General features: G+C 40.1%; 1 protein-coding gene across 3 annotated transcripts in view; it reads left to right on the forward strand.

Moving 5' to 3' along the window:
• TMEM65 (transmembrane protein 65) overlaps window positions 1-16447 on the forward strand; it is a 29644-nt gene that overhangs the window by 2941 nt on the left and 10256 nt on the right. Inside the window, exon 2 of one of the 3 annotated variants that reach the window (XM_066176327.1) lies at window positions 150-389. The exons of 1 other annotated variant lie outside the window; for it this stretch is intronic. In XM_066176327.1, coding sequence (XP_066032424.1) covers window positions 150-389 — 240 coding nt within the window. Of the gene's footprint in view, window positions 1-149; window positions 390-4472; window positions 4554-16447 lie in introns of all 3 variants that reach the window. One more of the 3 variants, XM_066176335.1, reaches the window with a different exon arrangement.

Consider the following 16447-nt stretch of genomic DNA (forward strand, 5'->3'; position numbering starts at 1 on the left):
GTTTTGCTACTGTGCTTAAGCTTGTTTTGTGCCTGTGATCTTTTCATAATTCTTTATGGAAAGGGAGGTGTTAGTCCATACCCTTCTTAACACAGTCCTTATTGGGTTAAGTTTTGACCTTCTTCACTACCTCTTCTGTGCCCTAACAGACCCCATATCAGCTAGGGGAGGCTGTCAGCAATATGGGGAGACCTGGGCACATCAAGAACCAAATGGGGCAAGTTCCTCAGCCCATTCCCAGGCCTACCATCAGAAGGATGCAGTTCCACCAGCTAATTGCCCTAGCACGAAATATGACAGGACACACTATCTGTGGCCTCCGCTAATGGCAGAGGCTGCGGGGAAACCCATCCTTTGCTGCGGCTGCTGCGCTGAAGGACGGTCCTCAGGTAGGTGAGTTGTAGCTGTTACCTGTAAGTTAGATGAGCCTCTGAAGCGTTTTTGTTACTAAAAACATCTGTTTGTGCTGTAGTCACAAAAAATGCAGGTGGGGAGAGGTTTGTGATTATGTTCCTGCCTGCCATCACCTTGTCGCCTGTATTACTTGGAGGTTTAAGGAGCTTCCAGATACTGGGCAGTAGAGCTTGGTTAAGCAGTCTAGCTTATGAATAAACACTGACTGAAATTCTGCTGTTTGTTTTAGTGCTTCAGTAGACAGAGCTCTTAGCTGTGAGCTTGTGATGACTGAGAGCTGAAAGCCTGAGTTTAAATTCATAGATGCTTTTTGCATAGTAGAAGCTGGGGGGAAGTCTGTGAAACTGAGTCTTGATAGAATAGTTCTCAGAAAATATTTTGAAAACTGTCCTGATTTAGTCTATAATCTGTATCTTACTATCTTACCATTTAGTCAAAACATCACTGAGCTGTTCTTTCTGAATACAGCTGCAAATCCCAAATCCTTTCTCACCTAGATTTAGTTTTTCTTCTGCGTTGAGGTCTTTTAGTCTTTTTTTTTTTTCTTTTTTTTTTTTTCTTTTCCCTTTTGAACCTTGGACAAATGAATGAGGTGTCCCAATTTCCCAGGAAGAACTTTTAAACAAAGATTTTAAATTTTAGCTTGTGTTTCTTGTAAGCGTATGGGCCACACCCAGCCACACTAGATGAAGATGGTACATGTAGAATTGAATACAAGTAATTTGTATATTTCTGTTTTCATAGTTACAGGAACACTGAAGTAGCAAGTAGGCTGATTTCAAATGTAATTGTCTTGCTTTCTGTTTTTAAAAGTGGCGCCCTGTAATCAAGGCTTAGTTTTGATGGCTTCAGATAGTCAGATTTCTGTTGTTTCTTTCTTGCATGATGGAGATGAAAGTGTAAAATTTTTCAGAAAATATGGAGAATGATTTAATGCTTCTGACCTTCTGTAGCAGTATTCCATTGATAAAAGTGGTGTTAGGAAGAAGATGGATCTTCTTTCTTAAGGAGCTTATATTTAGGGTTTCTACCTTTAGTTTTCAGTGTATGAGATGAGATGATTCATGAAAGATGCACTTGTAAGCAGTGCAGCAAGCCTGGTAATGAGGAGGGAGAATACTAAAGGGTTTGACGTTTTCAAGTAAGAAATCCTAAACTTGGCATTTTTGCTGTGTCTTTATTGCTTCCTAGGGTACTGTTGATCTTTTATGTGCTGCTTTGCAATATTCTTCAGCCCAGATCTAACTACTTTTCATTAATATTACTAACACAGTGATTATCTAGGGCCTTTAAGAAATCTCAGGTCCTGACAGTGAGAGAATCCTTTATTTTTCCATCTTTTGTTGCATAGATGGGAAAACAAATCCTGTTTTCCTGTCTTTGTGTACATACACATAAAATATGTATGTGTGTATATAATAAATAAAATAGATGCTTTTAGTATATAATGCTTGTACATTGAACACAATTCCTTGAAAGCACCCAGTTGCATTTTATATTTTTAGTGGAAGACTTTTGTGATATCGTCACTAAATAAAAGACTTTTTGAAGTGGAATTTCTTCTTCCTCTGCCTGTTGAGGTTGTGTATTACCTGGAAGACATACACAAACACCATAGAAATGAGTCTTGACAGCTGGTTTTGTCATTTTATTTGCAGGTTTTGGAGAATGTGGTTTCTAGCTAGATTCCCTTTGAAGGCCCTGGGATGTCATACCATACATAATAATCTGAGATACATAAATAATCTGAACAAAATGGTGCATTGTGATAGAAAACTGTTCATAAGTTCAAGTTATTGCATTTTTTTCTTGTTAAAAAACTCAAAAAAACCCCCACAGTGTGCAGGTAAAGGGCTCCACCTCCTTGCATTCAGTTGGGCTGACAGCTGGTGCAGAATCTCTCAGGGAATTTGCAAGGTTTTAGCTTTTGTTGGGTGAAATCTTACTTTGGTGTCAGGAGAAACCTCACTGGCCTATGTTCTGGTGTTAAATTTATGAGCTCCCCAGTTTACTGGAATAGCTAAGGGAGTGTTTGAGCCTATGTGCCTCTACTTCCACAGCTTTACAAAGAAAAGGTAATTGAAAAGATGCAATGTCATCCAAGACAAGTGGATTTCACTGAGGTTTTTAGACACTTTAAACAAGTCTCCTGTGAAAAAGATTCTATTGTGTGTATCAAATGCTTCTTGCTAATATGAACAAATTGGTTCATCTGCCAGGGTGGTTTGGAACCACTTGGATTTTAGTGCCTCTTTTTCCTAGAACTGAATCTCTGTTAACACGCCAAAGCATAGTTCCATCCTTTGGAAGTACTTGTCTGGTTTGAAGAGTGGTTTCACAGTGCAAGTTTGAGGTTTGTGGTGAGGACTGCTCTCAGCCCACTGAGCTGGGAGAAGAGGAACATTTCATGCTGTTGTGCTTTGACAGGTATCGTGGCACCTGGTGGGGACGGTTCTGTCTTCCTCTCTCCTTTACAGACCCAGCAAATGCAGGTGAATGCCATGCTGTGTGTGGAGCAATGTGATCTACTTCTCTCTCCCTTGCTGTGACCTAGGTCAATAATTTTTTTAACTCTAGTGTTTGATTGCTATTCTAGGAAAAGATCTTCTGGCAGACTGCTGGCAAGTGTCTAATTCACAAGTTTGACGTTATACCTGTCAGGCTGGTATAATGACAAACTCTTGCCAGCCTGCTGTGTGAGTTCCTTTATGCTCTTAGACCATTGCAGCCTACACCAGGACTGTTACTCATCTCACTGCTGAGTCAAAAGTACTAGGTAGTGAAAGAAATACTGTGTTTCGGGTGGAAGGATGTGCTACATTTTGCTTTTGAAACTTTTTTTTGTATTCCCCCCACCTCCTGCCCCGAGTCTTGGAGCCCTCTTGTGAAGGCAGAGTGCAGAAGGAAAAATGCTGCTGAGGCTCTACTGAACATTTTGATTAACAGCTGAACCTCAGGAATCACAGAATCACAGAATATCCTGAGTTTAAAGGGACCCACAAGACTCATCGAGTCCAGGTCCTGGCCTTGCACAGGACACACTCAAGACTCACACCATGTGCCTGAGAGCATTGTCCAAATGCTTCTTGAGCTCTCTGAGGCTTGGTGCTGTTACCACTTCCCTGGGGAGCCTCTTCCAGGACACAACCAACTTCTGGATGTGGAACCTTTTCCTAATATCCAACTTCAGTCTCCCCTGACAACTTCAGGCCTTTCCCTTGAGTCTGCCACAGACAAGAGATTGGTGTCTGCCCCTCTGCTTCTGTGGGCTGAATAAGTTCAGGCTGTTCAGCCTGGAGAAGAGAAGGCTCTGGGGACACCTTGTAGCACATTCCAGCACATAAGTGGGGTTTTACAAGTGTCCTGGAGTGGACTTTTCACAAAGACCTATAGTGATAGGACAAGAGGGAATAGCTTTAAAGTGAGGAAGGGTAGGTTTAAATTAGCTGTTAGGAAGAAATTCTTTACTGTGGGGATGGTGAGACACTGGCACAAGTTGTCCAGAGGAGCTGTGAGTGTCCCTTCCCTACAAGTCCAGGTTGAATGGTGCTTGAAGCAACTGGGTCTAGTGGAAGGTGTCTCATGGGGCTGGAGCTAGATGATCATTAAATCCCTTCAAACACAGATTATTAGGTAATTTAGGGGCTGAGGTTTAATGTTATAAACAAGTAAATTGGTGCATGGTCACTCACGGTAAAGCTATTCTGAAACTGCTCTCTGAGAATGTCAGCTGTAACTGTCTGCCTTTGTACCACCTCTAGCAAGGTAATGTTTTATGAAGTTCATGCTTTTGCTGTTGTGGTTTCGTTAGCTTCCATATTCTGAAATTTTACTTGCTCACATAACTTAAAGCAGGTTCTAGTCTGCTTAAATGCAGAAACTTTGTCGTATTTTTTTGCAGAGAAAACGCTGCAAAATATCAAGTGGAATCGGTGTAAAACCCACAGAAATCCAGTCTGAATATTTATAAAGGATCTTTTCTTGCTGGCAGATGCTCCAGTATTGATTGGAAGATTTTAAATAATGACTGCTATTTTGCTTTTGAAAACTCGTTATAGCATGCAGGTATCCTAAACCACTGGTACCACTTGAGAAGCCAGCAGAGGAGGTAGAGTCACCAGAGACGGCCAATGCATTTGGTACAGTAGAAAAAACCCAAATGGAAAAGTGTGTTTGTTGACATGTGCATTGCATAAGGCCAGCAGGCTGCTGGTTTGACAGACTGCCTGCATGCTTGTTTTGATGCATTTGGCATGTATTGCTGCAAGAAATAAAAATACACAGTTTTTGTTCACATTCATATAAAGTCTTCAGTCTCAAGAATTTCAGCAATCCATATCTTCATTTACTTATGCTTAATTTGACCAGGGTGTTTCTAGCGTAGGTCTTTTGGAAACTGCTGCACTGTACTATAGTTTATAGTTAATACTTCAGAGATTTCAGATGATGAAACAACTTCATTTTTTGGAAGCAGCTCAGTGTCAGCTACCTTATGCATTTTTCTTGGAAAGTGATGTACATTAAATTACAAGGTCCAAATATAATGCAGAAATAATACTAGTATTAAAAAATATTATTTAGTTATCTGCCTTTGCTCTTTCCTGCCAGAGGTAAAGCAATTAATTTAATTGCTTCAATTAAAATAAAAGATTGCTCCAATTAAAATTTGTTTTGTCTTTTGCATGTGTTTAAGCATGTGATGAATACAAAATAGGTGTCATGCACAAATATCTTTTAAATCATGAAACAGAAAAAATATCTGAATCTTAAGGCATTGTTCTTCAGCTGGGTCTTTTTTAAAATAGTACCTTATGGAGCTAAAAGGAAAATCTGTCTCCTAATAACTCTCTTGTCCAATACAAAAGCTGCTTTTGATTCAGGACTTTTTACAGAAGATCACTTGAAATGCAGCTTTTACTTAGGGTGCAGCTTAAACCCTTGAGAGTGATAGATGCAAAACATTTAGATCTTCCTGCAACAGGCATGAATGAAATAGATCATGTTTATTCTGTGAACACAGAAGTTCCAGTGTAACCTCAATTAAAAGAAAAGGAAGTCTTCCAGTTTCTCTAAGAAAGAAATTATTTAAAGCTGACTCATTCAACTGAAATCTCTTAGCTTTAGTCAGCCTTATTTATTATTTAATCAATCCAAATATGAAACTACTGAGGCATCTGTTGTCTCCAAAAAAAAAAAATTCTTTCTAAAAACAACAAGTGTATGGAAAAATAAGTATATCATGCAAGCAGAGTACCTAAAGAAGCTGTCTTGGGTCCCTGTGCTGTTGTTTAGACTGTTTGACAAAAATGGCTCATTTTGGGGAAAGTGGGACATGAATATGTGAGCTGCTTTGTGCCCCTCTTCTACTTTATCCTTAAATTAGCATGGTGATATTTCAAATATTTTAAAAGCATGCCTTTTTGCTTCTGTTTTGTTGCTGTTTGTGAGAACTTCCTTTAACAGTGGATGAACGTGGAATTTTTTGCGATGTGACTAACTCATGCCTGTAACACATGCTTCCTCTGAAATATGGGAAGCATTTTGAGGCAAAGCTCGCAAAATATCTTTTTCAACACAGCAGAGTGCATGTTTCATTCAAAACTATGAATATAAAGCCATAGCTTTTTTTTTTCCAGTGTTGATTTACTTAGAATTCTTAGATATTTATATGCTAATTGTTTATAAAATACCTTCCCTTGCAGCCATAGTACATAGTGATACTTGCTGTACTTTTTTCCTGCATCAGTTGCTGGTTTCCTTTTGTATGTGGTGGGCTCATCATGTTCATTCATTTTTGGGTATCTTTTGAGTTTTTATTAAATTTAATTTAGACTGAGATACTTTTGGCAAATACCACCAGGTCATTCTTTTTTTTTTTTAAATCACAATTATTTTCTCTAGATAATAAAAAGGGAAAATAGGAACACACCTAAGACTTTTTGAGATGAATCGTCTTCTGTATCAACTCTCTTATTGGCTTAAAGCAGTCATAAGAAGCAGGTGGTTTGTTTTATTATCCCCTAGTGCTTGTTTGTAGGGATCAAACCTTTCCTCAGTGCTCTTAAATACTTCATGGTTTTTAGGCATTTCCAGAATCAAAACATGCCTTCCCTTTTGGCAGTGGTCCTGGTGAAAGGCTCCTGCATGACCTGAGGGGAGGACACAGCTTTGAAAAATCTTTCTAATTTCAGGAAAAATGGAAAAGTTTGACACAAAAAGGTTTCTACAGTGAGACCAACTTCAACTGAGAGGAACTGGATGCAATATCCACAGTGGCCTGGCCTTAGGTTCCCAAAGCTCAGTTCTTGGAAATAGTTTGGGGCCTGTTGTCTGGGCATGAGCACTTTTGAATCATTCTGAGAAACCTTAAGGAGGGAGGGTTAGGAGACACTCCCTGGTATGTGATTCTTGTCTGTGCCATGGACACAGGTCTGTGCTTCGGGTTGTGTTGTCCTGTGGAAAGTTGTATTGCCCCAAAGCTCAGGTCCAAATGCTTGCTGGGAACAAACAAGTAATTGCTGCTGTACTTTGCCCTGCTACATTTTTCTTTTAGGCATTATTGGTTTCTGGTTATTGTACTGTTACAGTAACTTTTAAAACTATTTGCATTTGATAGCATTTGACTTGGTACAGTGATCTATCCCTTACTGCTGCCTGGTTTGCAGTAACTTACCTTACACTGGAGGTGTGAATCATCAGTTTCCATGAGGATATTATCCCATCTTTCATAACAATCTGAATTGGTAGAAACGGTTTTATTTGCTTTGTTTAATTTTGTGGAAGACTGGAGAAAAATGTGCATGGAACAAACCAATTTCTTTAGCCAGCTGCTCTTTCAAATACCATCAGCTTGTATTTTCAGATTATAGATAACCTCTTGATCCAGTTGTTTCTTTGCTTCAGTCCTGGCAACAGGCTGATTTTGACAAAGTGCAAGTAAAACTGTGATGTTAAAATGTAAAATTAACTGTTTTGCTCAAGACTGAGATGTAAGAATTTCCAACTAGATTTACAGCCATTTTGTCTAATAAAGATTTTTGCCATAAAGAAGAGATGGGAGAACAACTTGAAATCCACCACTCCTTCTCCAATTTCATTAACTGTTTTTATTATTTTATGGAGTAAAATAAATCAAGTAAATAGGTAGCTGCAAAAGTGACGGTGGTGTTATAAATAATCAGCCTGGTGACCTTTTCGTCTTGGAAATATCTGACAGACTTCTGATTCAGTGTCCCGTTTCCTGAACAGAAGAAATGTACCAATGTGCTCCTGAGTTCTGATAAATCACAAATGGTCCAGGCTGAAAAAGACTGTTCTCATTGGGAATTATATGTGACCTTTTATAAGTTTTTTATTCATTTATTGGATCTGGTTTACCAAAACAAAACAAAAAAAAGTCTTTGGACTTGTAAAATTTTGACTGTTGGATAACATCTCAGGGTCGGGTGCTAGGAACCTATTGGATCTACCTCATTTCCATGCTTACATCAGTTTTTGCAGTTGTACATTACTATGTCTGAGTTTTACTGTGATTTATGTCTGATTCTGTGTTAAAAGCTCAATTAAAACAAAAAAAGCCCACTTTAATTACATTTTCCCAGCCATAGAGGAAAGGCATTCTCCTGGGTTTCCCACAGTGGGTAAGAGCAGGCTTGGATGAGCTGTGGATGAGGAAATGTGTAGTAGATGTGACTTGGCCACATGGGTGTGGATTCACTGCTGCCTTCACCTGTGTTGTTGTAAAGACTGTTCTGTTCTTTCCCTGTCCCAAAAACCTCTGGGTATGAAAGTCTCAATTCTGCTTCCCTTGCTAGCACTGCTGGTTTTTGCTGGGCCTGGCTGTGTACTTAAGAACAAGTGCCAGAATAAAGGAGAAGTCCCAAATAAATGATCGGGAGGGAATTTAGGGACAGGAGGAAAAGTATCAAATTACCCCTTGTTTTAGTGACTTTAGATCACTTCAGGGTGCAGTTTTGTATTTGACCTAAGGTTCTGCTTTTCTGTTTTCTCATGGGAAGTGCCAGCAGGGTTTTTGTGCCTCAGGCAGGAGTCTGTTCTGGGATCCTATGTCACTAACAGCACGTGGTGACTTGCACTAGTGAGCAATACCTGTTTCATCTCCCAGGTTACCTTTGCAGTTTTGGCAACTACTTGCAATTGTATTTTTTTACCTCAACATTTGTCTTGTGACTAGGAAAGGAGCTGTCTCTCCTCTCCCTTCCCCTGGCTCTCTGTTTAGGATTATTCATCGTGGTCTGAGTGGCTGCCCCCCACATCATACAGTACTTTGCTTTTCGGACTACAAAAAGCAACCTCAGCCTGAATCTATCACCTTCCTTGCTGCTGGAAAAGGAGCTGTGTAAACATTGCACAGATTTTGCAGAAGCAGAGGGAGGAGAGAATGAGGGAGGGAAGGATGCTGGAGGCACACTGTGATCGGTCTCCACTGCACAGCGTGAAAAACTATAGGGGTGCATATTTCATTAAGATCCCCAGTAAATAGTGGTGTAGGCAGTGCCACAGCACACTTCCCATTGCAATGGGGAGAAGTGTTAAATGCATGAGATTCCATATTTCCTCTCCTGTGGAAAACAAAACAGGCTTATATGCACGCAGAAAACTCTGAGCCAAGGATTTGTGTTAGTACTTCACTAATTCTCAAGCTGATTAGCAGAACTGGAGGTGAGGGTGTAATTTCAGTGCTCACAGGATTCTTCTGCTTACAGTGAAGCTGTGACAAAAGAACAGGTTATAAAAACCTGTCAGCGGAAAGGGAGAAATGCATAAAGTTGAAAACAAAAACTGTCCTAAGTAGCAAAACTGTGTGTTTCATAAACTGACATTGGGTAGTTTCTGGGGAAGTTAAGAAGCATTGGGACTAAATAGATGGACCAGTTGTGCAGCTCTTCGTAGAGCAGAGGTTCTGAAGAACTTGCGAGGGAGTGTGTGCACAGCTGGCACTTGCAGGGATGTGATGGGAACTGAAGCTTGTGTTGGTTCTGCAGCTGGAAGCTGCAGGGATGCATTTGCAATTAAATCCTCTTGAGAGAGGCCTCATGCTTGCCAGAAGCTGGAGAAACATTGACCAGGAGGAGGATGTTCCTTTTTGTGTTTTGCAGAATAAAGGCCATTGGTTGAAAGAATAAAAAGCGAGCTTAGTCAGAACTGTTCACTTTTAGGAAAAGTAGAGCACAGTAGGCTTTGACTTCTGCTTCTTCCTTCTCTATGACTTTATTTACAATGCTGCAATCTTAATACTTCAGATAATTTTTGTGAACAGAGTGATTTTTTTATTAGAACTTAAAATTCACGTGCTGAATAAATTGTTACGTAATGCATCTGCTTAACAACCCAGTCAATATTCCATACTCCTATAACATAAAAGCTAAAAGAAAATATTTTAGGGTCATGTTCAATGTGAAGTGATTTTATTTGTTTTTATATTATAATCATTCCTTCAGCTGTTTGCCAGAGGAAGCAGCCATTGCAGCTTGAATTTGACTATGCAGGGAGTCAGACTTGTTTCACAAATGAAGCTTTGCTAAATTACATGGGAAAGGGAAGGGGGTATCAAAGTGATCAATCCACTGTAGTCCCTCTAGCAGCAGGTGAAGAGTTGAGAATAACGTCATTGCTACTGCATTTTGTATTCATTAGGCATTTATATAGAGAGGCACAAATTACTTGAGTGTAATTTATGGTTGGAACCTAAATTGTCAGTGGTTTCTTATGGTGTTCCTTTTGCTGATAGGAATGGATAGATTCTTAAGGACTTCAAGGCAGCTCGTACTTTTGTCTGTAATGCCCAATGCAATGAAAAATTAGGAGGAATATCATTACATTTAGTATGAGTCTGTAACAAAATGTTTGATGATCATTCGGCTTATCTGTCCTCTTTGTCTCTCTTATTTTAGGTAGCTCTATTAAGTTTGAGACAGATGAAAAGCAATAAACTCAACATATATTTAAAGTTACTTCAGACAGAAGCTTGTTTCTGCAGTTGTACTTGCTTCCAAGGTCATCCTCAGACAGGGAATGGAACTTTCTGCTTACAGGAGGGCTGGTACTTAGTGGTGTGTGATTTAATAGCAGTTTGTCTTCGGCTCTCTGTAAAGATTGTAGTCGGGTTTTCTCAAAGGAAAAGAATAATCCAGCCAAACACATTTAATGTGCCAGCCCCCTGCCTGGTACTCCTGTGCTGCTGCAGCTCCCTGCAGGTGGTAGTGGCTTTGGGAAGGGCTGTTCTCTCCGAGTGCAGGTACTGCTGGTGCCAGGGGCTGTTGGGCAAGCACAGCTGTTACTGTGGCTGAGGCACAAACCCCTCGTGTTGTTACACTCTCAGTTTTGTGCCAGGGCAGCGGAGGAGAGGGTGCCCTGCGTTCCCCTGTGTTCTGCATTGCTGTTGTCAGTGAGCTGTGTCCTCTAAGGGGTTCTGCTGCTGGCTTGCAGGTACCAGACCTGGGCTTGACCTGAGCAGCCAATGCTGTTCCCTGTTCTTAAAACCATTTTCCCACTCACTTTCTTTCCTGGGGAAACAAGTATAGTTTTGTGCAGGAGGGAAAAGGGCATAAGGGGGAGGAGGGACAGGAAAAAACAAGCTTTTCTCTCATGAGCTTTTCAGATTTCTTGTTAAAATAGGGCCTGGGGGGAACATAAATGAATAAAGGATATTATAATTGTACAGATAACTCCCTAGATATTTCATGAGCTCTCATGTTTAGACATCAGTGTTGCCTAACACAACTCTATTTAAAGGTGATGAAAGTCCTCTAACAGATCAGATCTGATTGTGCACAGAGAGCTGATAAGTTTTGTTAACAAATCTTCTGTGGTGTCCCACAGAATTGCTTTTTACAAGAATGTACTGCACTCTGATAATGCGCAGATACCATGGTCTTGCTTCCAGTTCAGCACTGTTGCTGTGTTGCTGCTCTGCTCAACTGCAAACCTATGAAATGATGGATAGATCCCTGCCTCAAACAAGAGTGCTACTAGGAAAAACCATGCTGACAGAAACGCCAAAACCTCACCTTACTGAAACAGTTAAATGAATATATTTGGATGAAATTAATTCCACTCTGATAGTCAGAAGGGCTCATCTGGTCTTTTTCCAAATGTAGTGGAGAGGTTGTTAATAATCCCAGGCAAAGATTCATTCCTTCAAAGATGGAAGAGTTTGCTATGCCACTGGGAAGTGTCTCTCCTCTGGCTCCCAGGAACTCCTTGCAGTCCTCAAGCATTGAAATAGAGAGGGTGATGAGGGAAGGCAGAGCCAACCTCCTCTTGGAGGATGAGTATTTGGTTTTTTGAGGCAGAGAATTTTAACTCTGAAGATGTTTTTTTCCAGTTAGGGAATTGCTATAGCAATTTGTTTGTTTGTCGGTTTGTTGAAACTACCAAGTTTTTTTCTTGGTGGCTCTCAAGTACCTTCTTATCTTTTTTGTTTTGTTTTTAAATGATGATATAACCATTTACTTCTGGAACACAGATCAGAATACCTCATTCTTGTTCCTGTTTGCTCTCCTATCAGTGTTAGTATGTTGCTGGCACTCTCCTGCAAACACTTCAGCTGCTTTTTCTGACATTTTCCATTTCTCTCTGAAGGAGACTGCTGAAACACTCTATTTCTGTCCTATGCTGCATCACTATTACAAGCTGCAAGTCCTTTCTGTGTTGTCATCATTTCAGCTGATTAACCCCCTTGAATCCCGAGGCAAGCATCTTAACTCTAACTTTTTTTTCCAGCTGTGGTTTGAGGCCTTTTCAAGCAAACCACTGCAAGTACTATTTTGGCATGAACCTTCTTGAGTGGAAATACTGATTTGCACATTTATAAGGCACTGATGGAGATTGGGATTAGGTCAAGGATAAAACCCTCTTAATGATGAGGACAGTGATTTGAGCCTCTGGATACCTGGATGCATTTTATGCTTTCTTCTACATTTCCAGTCCGGGTTTCCACCTAAGGTGTCTCTGTTTTGTCAAGCATCTTTAAAAGGATATGAATGCTGTGCCGCGTTTTTGGAAGGGATAATAAGTTAAGTGTATTGTATACTCACTACAGGGGATCACAGGAGTGAACTAAGCCTAAAGTCACTACTGGGGTTTGTTCTGAAGGGAGTTGTTTGGCCTGGGAGCACACTGCATTCCTGCAAATCTTGTTCAACTCTTTGTCTGGCAGATGTAACAAAAGTTTCAAATAAAGGTGATAATCTCTTGCTACTTCAGTGGTTTTCAGGGAGGGTTATGCAACATGATCACTGTGTAATTCTCTACAATGTTACAGGGAGTATTAAAAAAAATACTATGCTCTTTCTATTTATGCAGAATATTTATTTGGACATTGTTACCTTCTCCAGAGTAGTAGAGGAATTTTCTATCACCTCCTCTGTCTATTTGTACCAGAGCTCCACCCAGCTTTCCCTGTGCTGGGCATGTGACCGAAGGGGCTGACAGCCAGGTTTATATTTAGCACTGCACAAGTCAGCATCCTTTAGTGCCTTAATTGCTGTAGTAACAGGAAACCACTTGTGAGTTATAACAAATGATGCAGAACTTTTCTTTAATGTCAACTCATAGATTGTTGTTTCCCCATCTGGAATACTCAGGGAACCCAACTGAAGATCAGTGGGACAAGGTTTTTCAATTTTGCTAGATTACAGGTTGGTGAAAACATTGAGGAGGAGAAAAGGACAATGAGGAGGTGCCTTATGAGCTTATTCCATGAATGAACTCATACATCAGAGTCAGAAATTCGTTTTGAAGATCCACCTCTGAACAAGGGAATAACACATCTCATTTTTGGGCTCTAATCTAGAATTTTGGTTGTAAAGATCCTCTCATGAACTCACATGCAAAGGAGTACCTCTTTTTAGTAGACGTGACAATTGCTCTGATTTCTGTGGAACTAATGTTTTGGCTGTTTCAGTGATGTGTATCTGAATGATTGGCTGAAATGATCTGGACAGGCATTTTGGAGGGAATAGATTGACAAATTCAAGACAAAACCCTCTGTAACTTCTAGATTAGATGCCTTCAAAGCCTAAAATGATGTTAAAATAGGTCTAGATTATTAATATTTTTTATATTCCTCTTCTTGATACTCATTGTTTAATAATTAATTTAAACAATTAGATCAATTTTAATAATCTGTAAAGCACTGGTCATATTTTTGTCTCAGGTATGGCAATATTCAGCAGTAGCAAGTATTTTCCTGAGGTGGCTCTGGCAGTAGTACCTGCATTCAGTCTTATTGTTTCCTGCCCCTGGGTGACAGCAACAAACTCAGCTATAAAATTTTATGGTGGTGTTAGCTGCAATTCGAATAAAACATAATACATGCCTCTAGGCTTGCAAGTTCTCTTATATGCCAGTTCTTAAAAAATTGAAAATTCAGAAACTAGTGATGGCAACTTGCTGGGTTGTTTGGGGATTTTTTGTTTGTTTTGGTTAGTCCGTTGTGGTTAGTTTGTCAGCTAAGGATAATAATTCTAAAACTAAATTGCAAGTACTTGGCTGCAATTGGCATAGTGACTTTAACTTGCTGGGTTTGGATCAAGTTGTGGATGATGGTATTATTTATGTTGATGGTTTTATATTTCACTCCTCATCCCCTATGCTCCCCCCAGGTTCTAAGTATTTTTTAAAATAGTTAGAGAAAAAGATGATACTATAAATTTTAAAAATATCAAGAACAGTTTTAAGAAACAGCAAATGTTTTTCTGATTCCCAGACTTGGCTAATTCAGGTCTCATGACATGTATTGCACTTGAACCTTGGTTTGTAACCTCATTTATGGTAATGAATGTCAGTTAGAAAATAGCAATTCCTTTCATTTCATTTCATTTTATTCCTTCTGCAATAAGATGAATTCTGTGTCTTATTGAGTGCTGTGGCACAGGATGAGCTGGTGAATGGCCATCGTGAAATGCGGTTCTGGAGTACTTTAGAGTTGTTTTCTTTCCCCCAGTCATTTAAACTCTGAATTGTTTGATTCTGGCTGAATTGAGCTCTTTAAATAGGATTTGCCATTTTTAGTTTTGCTTTCCCTCTGGTAAAGCAAACAAAGGACACATTTCCTTTGCTGTAGTCTCTGAATATTTTTATTCTTTTTTTTTTTGCTGAGTCTTGAAAATTCAAATAGTCAGAACAACTTCCTGTGAATAAATACCCTATTCTGAACTATATTTTGCCATCTAGAGTTTTAAAAAATCTGTTTAAAATTTTTTTTTGCTCTCAGTGCTTTCATATCTTGCAGAGTTTTAAAGTATGTTATGCTTTAAAGAGGTGGTATTGGAAGTGATTCTGTAAAATGGTTTTTTGGCTTTCATGCCGCAGTGGTTGAGGGTTTTTTTCTGGTTTAATTTTTTTTCCTTCCTCGTCTCTCAGCTTTAAACCAATCGTTGGCCTCTGCAAGTAGGGCTGAGCTGGAGCAGCCCTTTCCTGCGGCAGGCAGTGCTCTGTACCTGGCAGAGGCAGAGCATCAGTTCTCAGGGAAGTTGCCTTTGTGCTTTAGAGCCTTGTTTTGGTGCTCCAGAGGGGACAGCTTTTTCCATGAGCCTGCTCCTACAGGTACCACGTGACAGGATCCTGAGCCCCCGGTCTGACTTGGGCCTGCTTTGTGCTGGGCTGGGATGAGATACTCTCTCAGGCTCTGTCCTGCCTCAGGCAGAGGGAGCTGCCCTGTCCAGAGCATGTGCAGGGTTCACCAGCACCAGTTATCTGAACTTCATCTGGCAGACCTCTCCTATCCCTGTCTCGTTAATGTGTGTAATCACAGATTTTTTTCACTGATTAATTTTTATCTTGATGATGAGGTGAGCTGTAATGCTTGTAAAGCAGGCATGCTTCCACATCAGTTTACAGGACTTCCATTTATAAAATAAAGTTCTTGCATGTGGAGCAGGAAGATGCCGTTACTGGCATGAGCTCCCTGTGGCTGATCAGGAGCAGTCTGGTCTCCAGAGCATGGTGCCTCCATGCTGTCCCCAGTGACCTTCTTGCAACTTCTGCCCTGATAGTGGTGAAGGACTGCTTGATAAAATGCCTATTTAGCAGGAATCCCATGCTACTGAAACAGATTATGTCAATGATTAAGTGATTTTTGTTTATATTTGATCCCTCTATCTTGCACTAACTTGTCTTTCCTCTCACCTCAAAGTAGTGTCCCTCAGTCTCCCTTCTTTTAGAAACATCCCAAGATAGTCCTTGATATATGTTCTGAAGGAGGAGCTGATGTTTTTTTTTTTTGTTATTGTAACTTGGAACTCTCGTTATTCCTAGATGTAAGACATTTTTTATTTTTCCTTCTACCAAACACCCTTAATTCTTCCTTTTGGTACAAAATTTCTAAAACCAATTATGCAGTGGGGTTTTCTTAGCTTTTTTAAGCAGCTGTCTAGCTAGACTGAATAGAATGTAATCGTGTAGACTGACAGGTGCTATCAAACTCAGTTGTAGTTAAATCCAGAGAACTGATGTTCTAGAACTTTGTAGTATTTTGTGACAAGCTGAACAGTCTTTTGTATTCTGTATTGATACCCAAAATAGATGGAAATTATCTAATCTAACTGGCTGTCATCATCAGGGAAAAGTGTGAAAAGATGTCTTCCTCAGAAGTAGTGTTTCCTAGAAATTTGTTTATGTTGTTACAGTTTCTTATCACAAAGTCCTTTATATGGAGACCTAGATCTAAAAACTAGATGGGCACTGCGGCAGGGGTGGTTTCAATGGCAGTGCCACAGGAAGCCCAGGAGCCACAGTGGTTTGGTGTGAGGAGTTTCCATCAGAGCAGAAAACCATGGAGGGCAGCACTCTGTGACCTCCTGTGCTTGTGTTTGGTTTGGGGTTTTTATTCTCTCGCTGGCATTCAGCAGGATGGAGCAAATGAGCTTAGGGAAGCTTCATCAGTGATGTGATAGTGTTGGGTGTTGACTTAGGTTGCCTGGCCCTCCTCAGGGCATCTGGAGCTTTTGGAAACAGTGGCCTCAGCTAATCTCTTTGTTTTAAGGTGGCTCTGATTTTCCCCAGCGTT

The sequence above is a fragment of the Chamaea fasciata genome, unplaced genomic scaffold (genome assembly GCF_029207755.1).
Source record: "Chamaea fasciata isolate MVZ Bird 193981 ecotype frontalis unplaced genomic scaffold, bChaFas1.0.hap1 SCAF_1, whole genome shotgun sequence".
NCBI classification, from domain to species: Eukaryota; Metazoa; Chordata; class Aves; order Passeriformes; family Sylviidae; genus Chamaea; species Chamaea fasciata.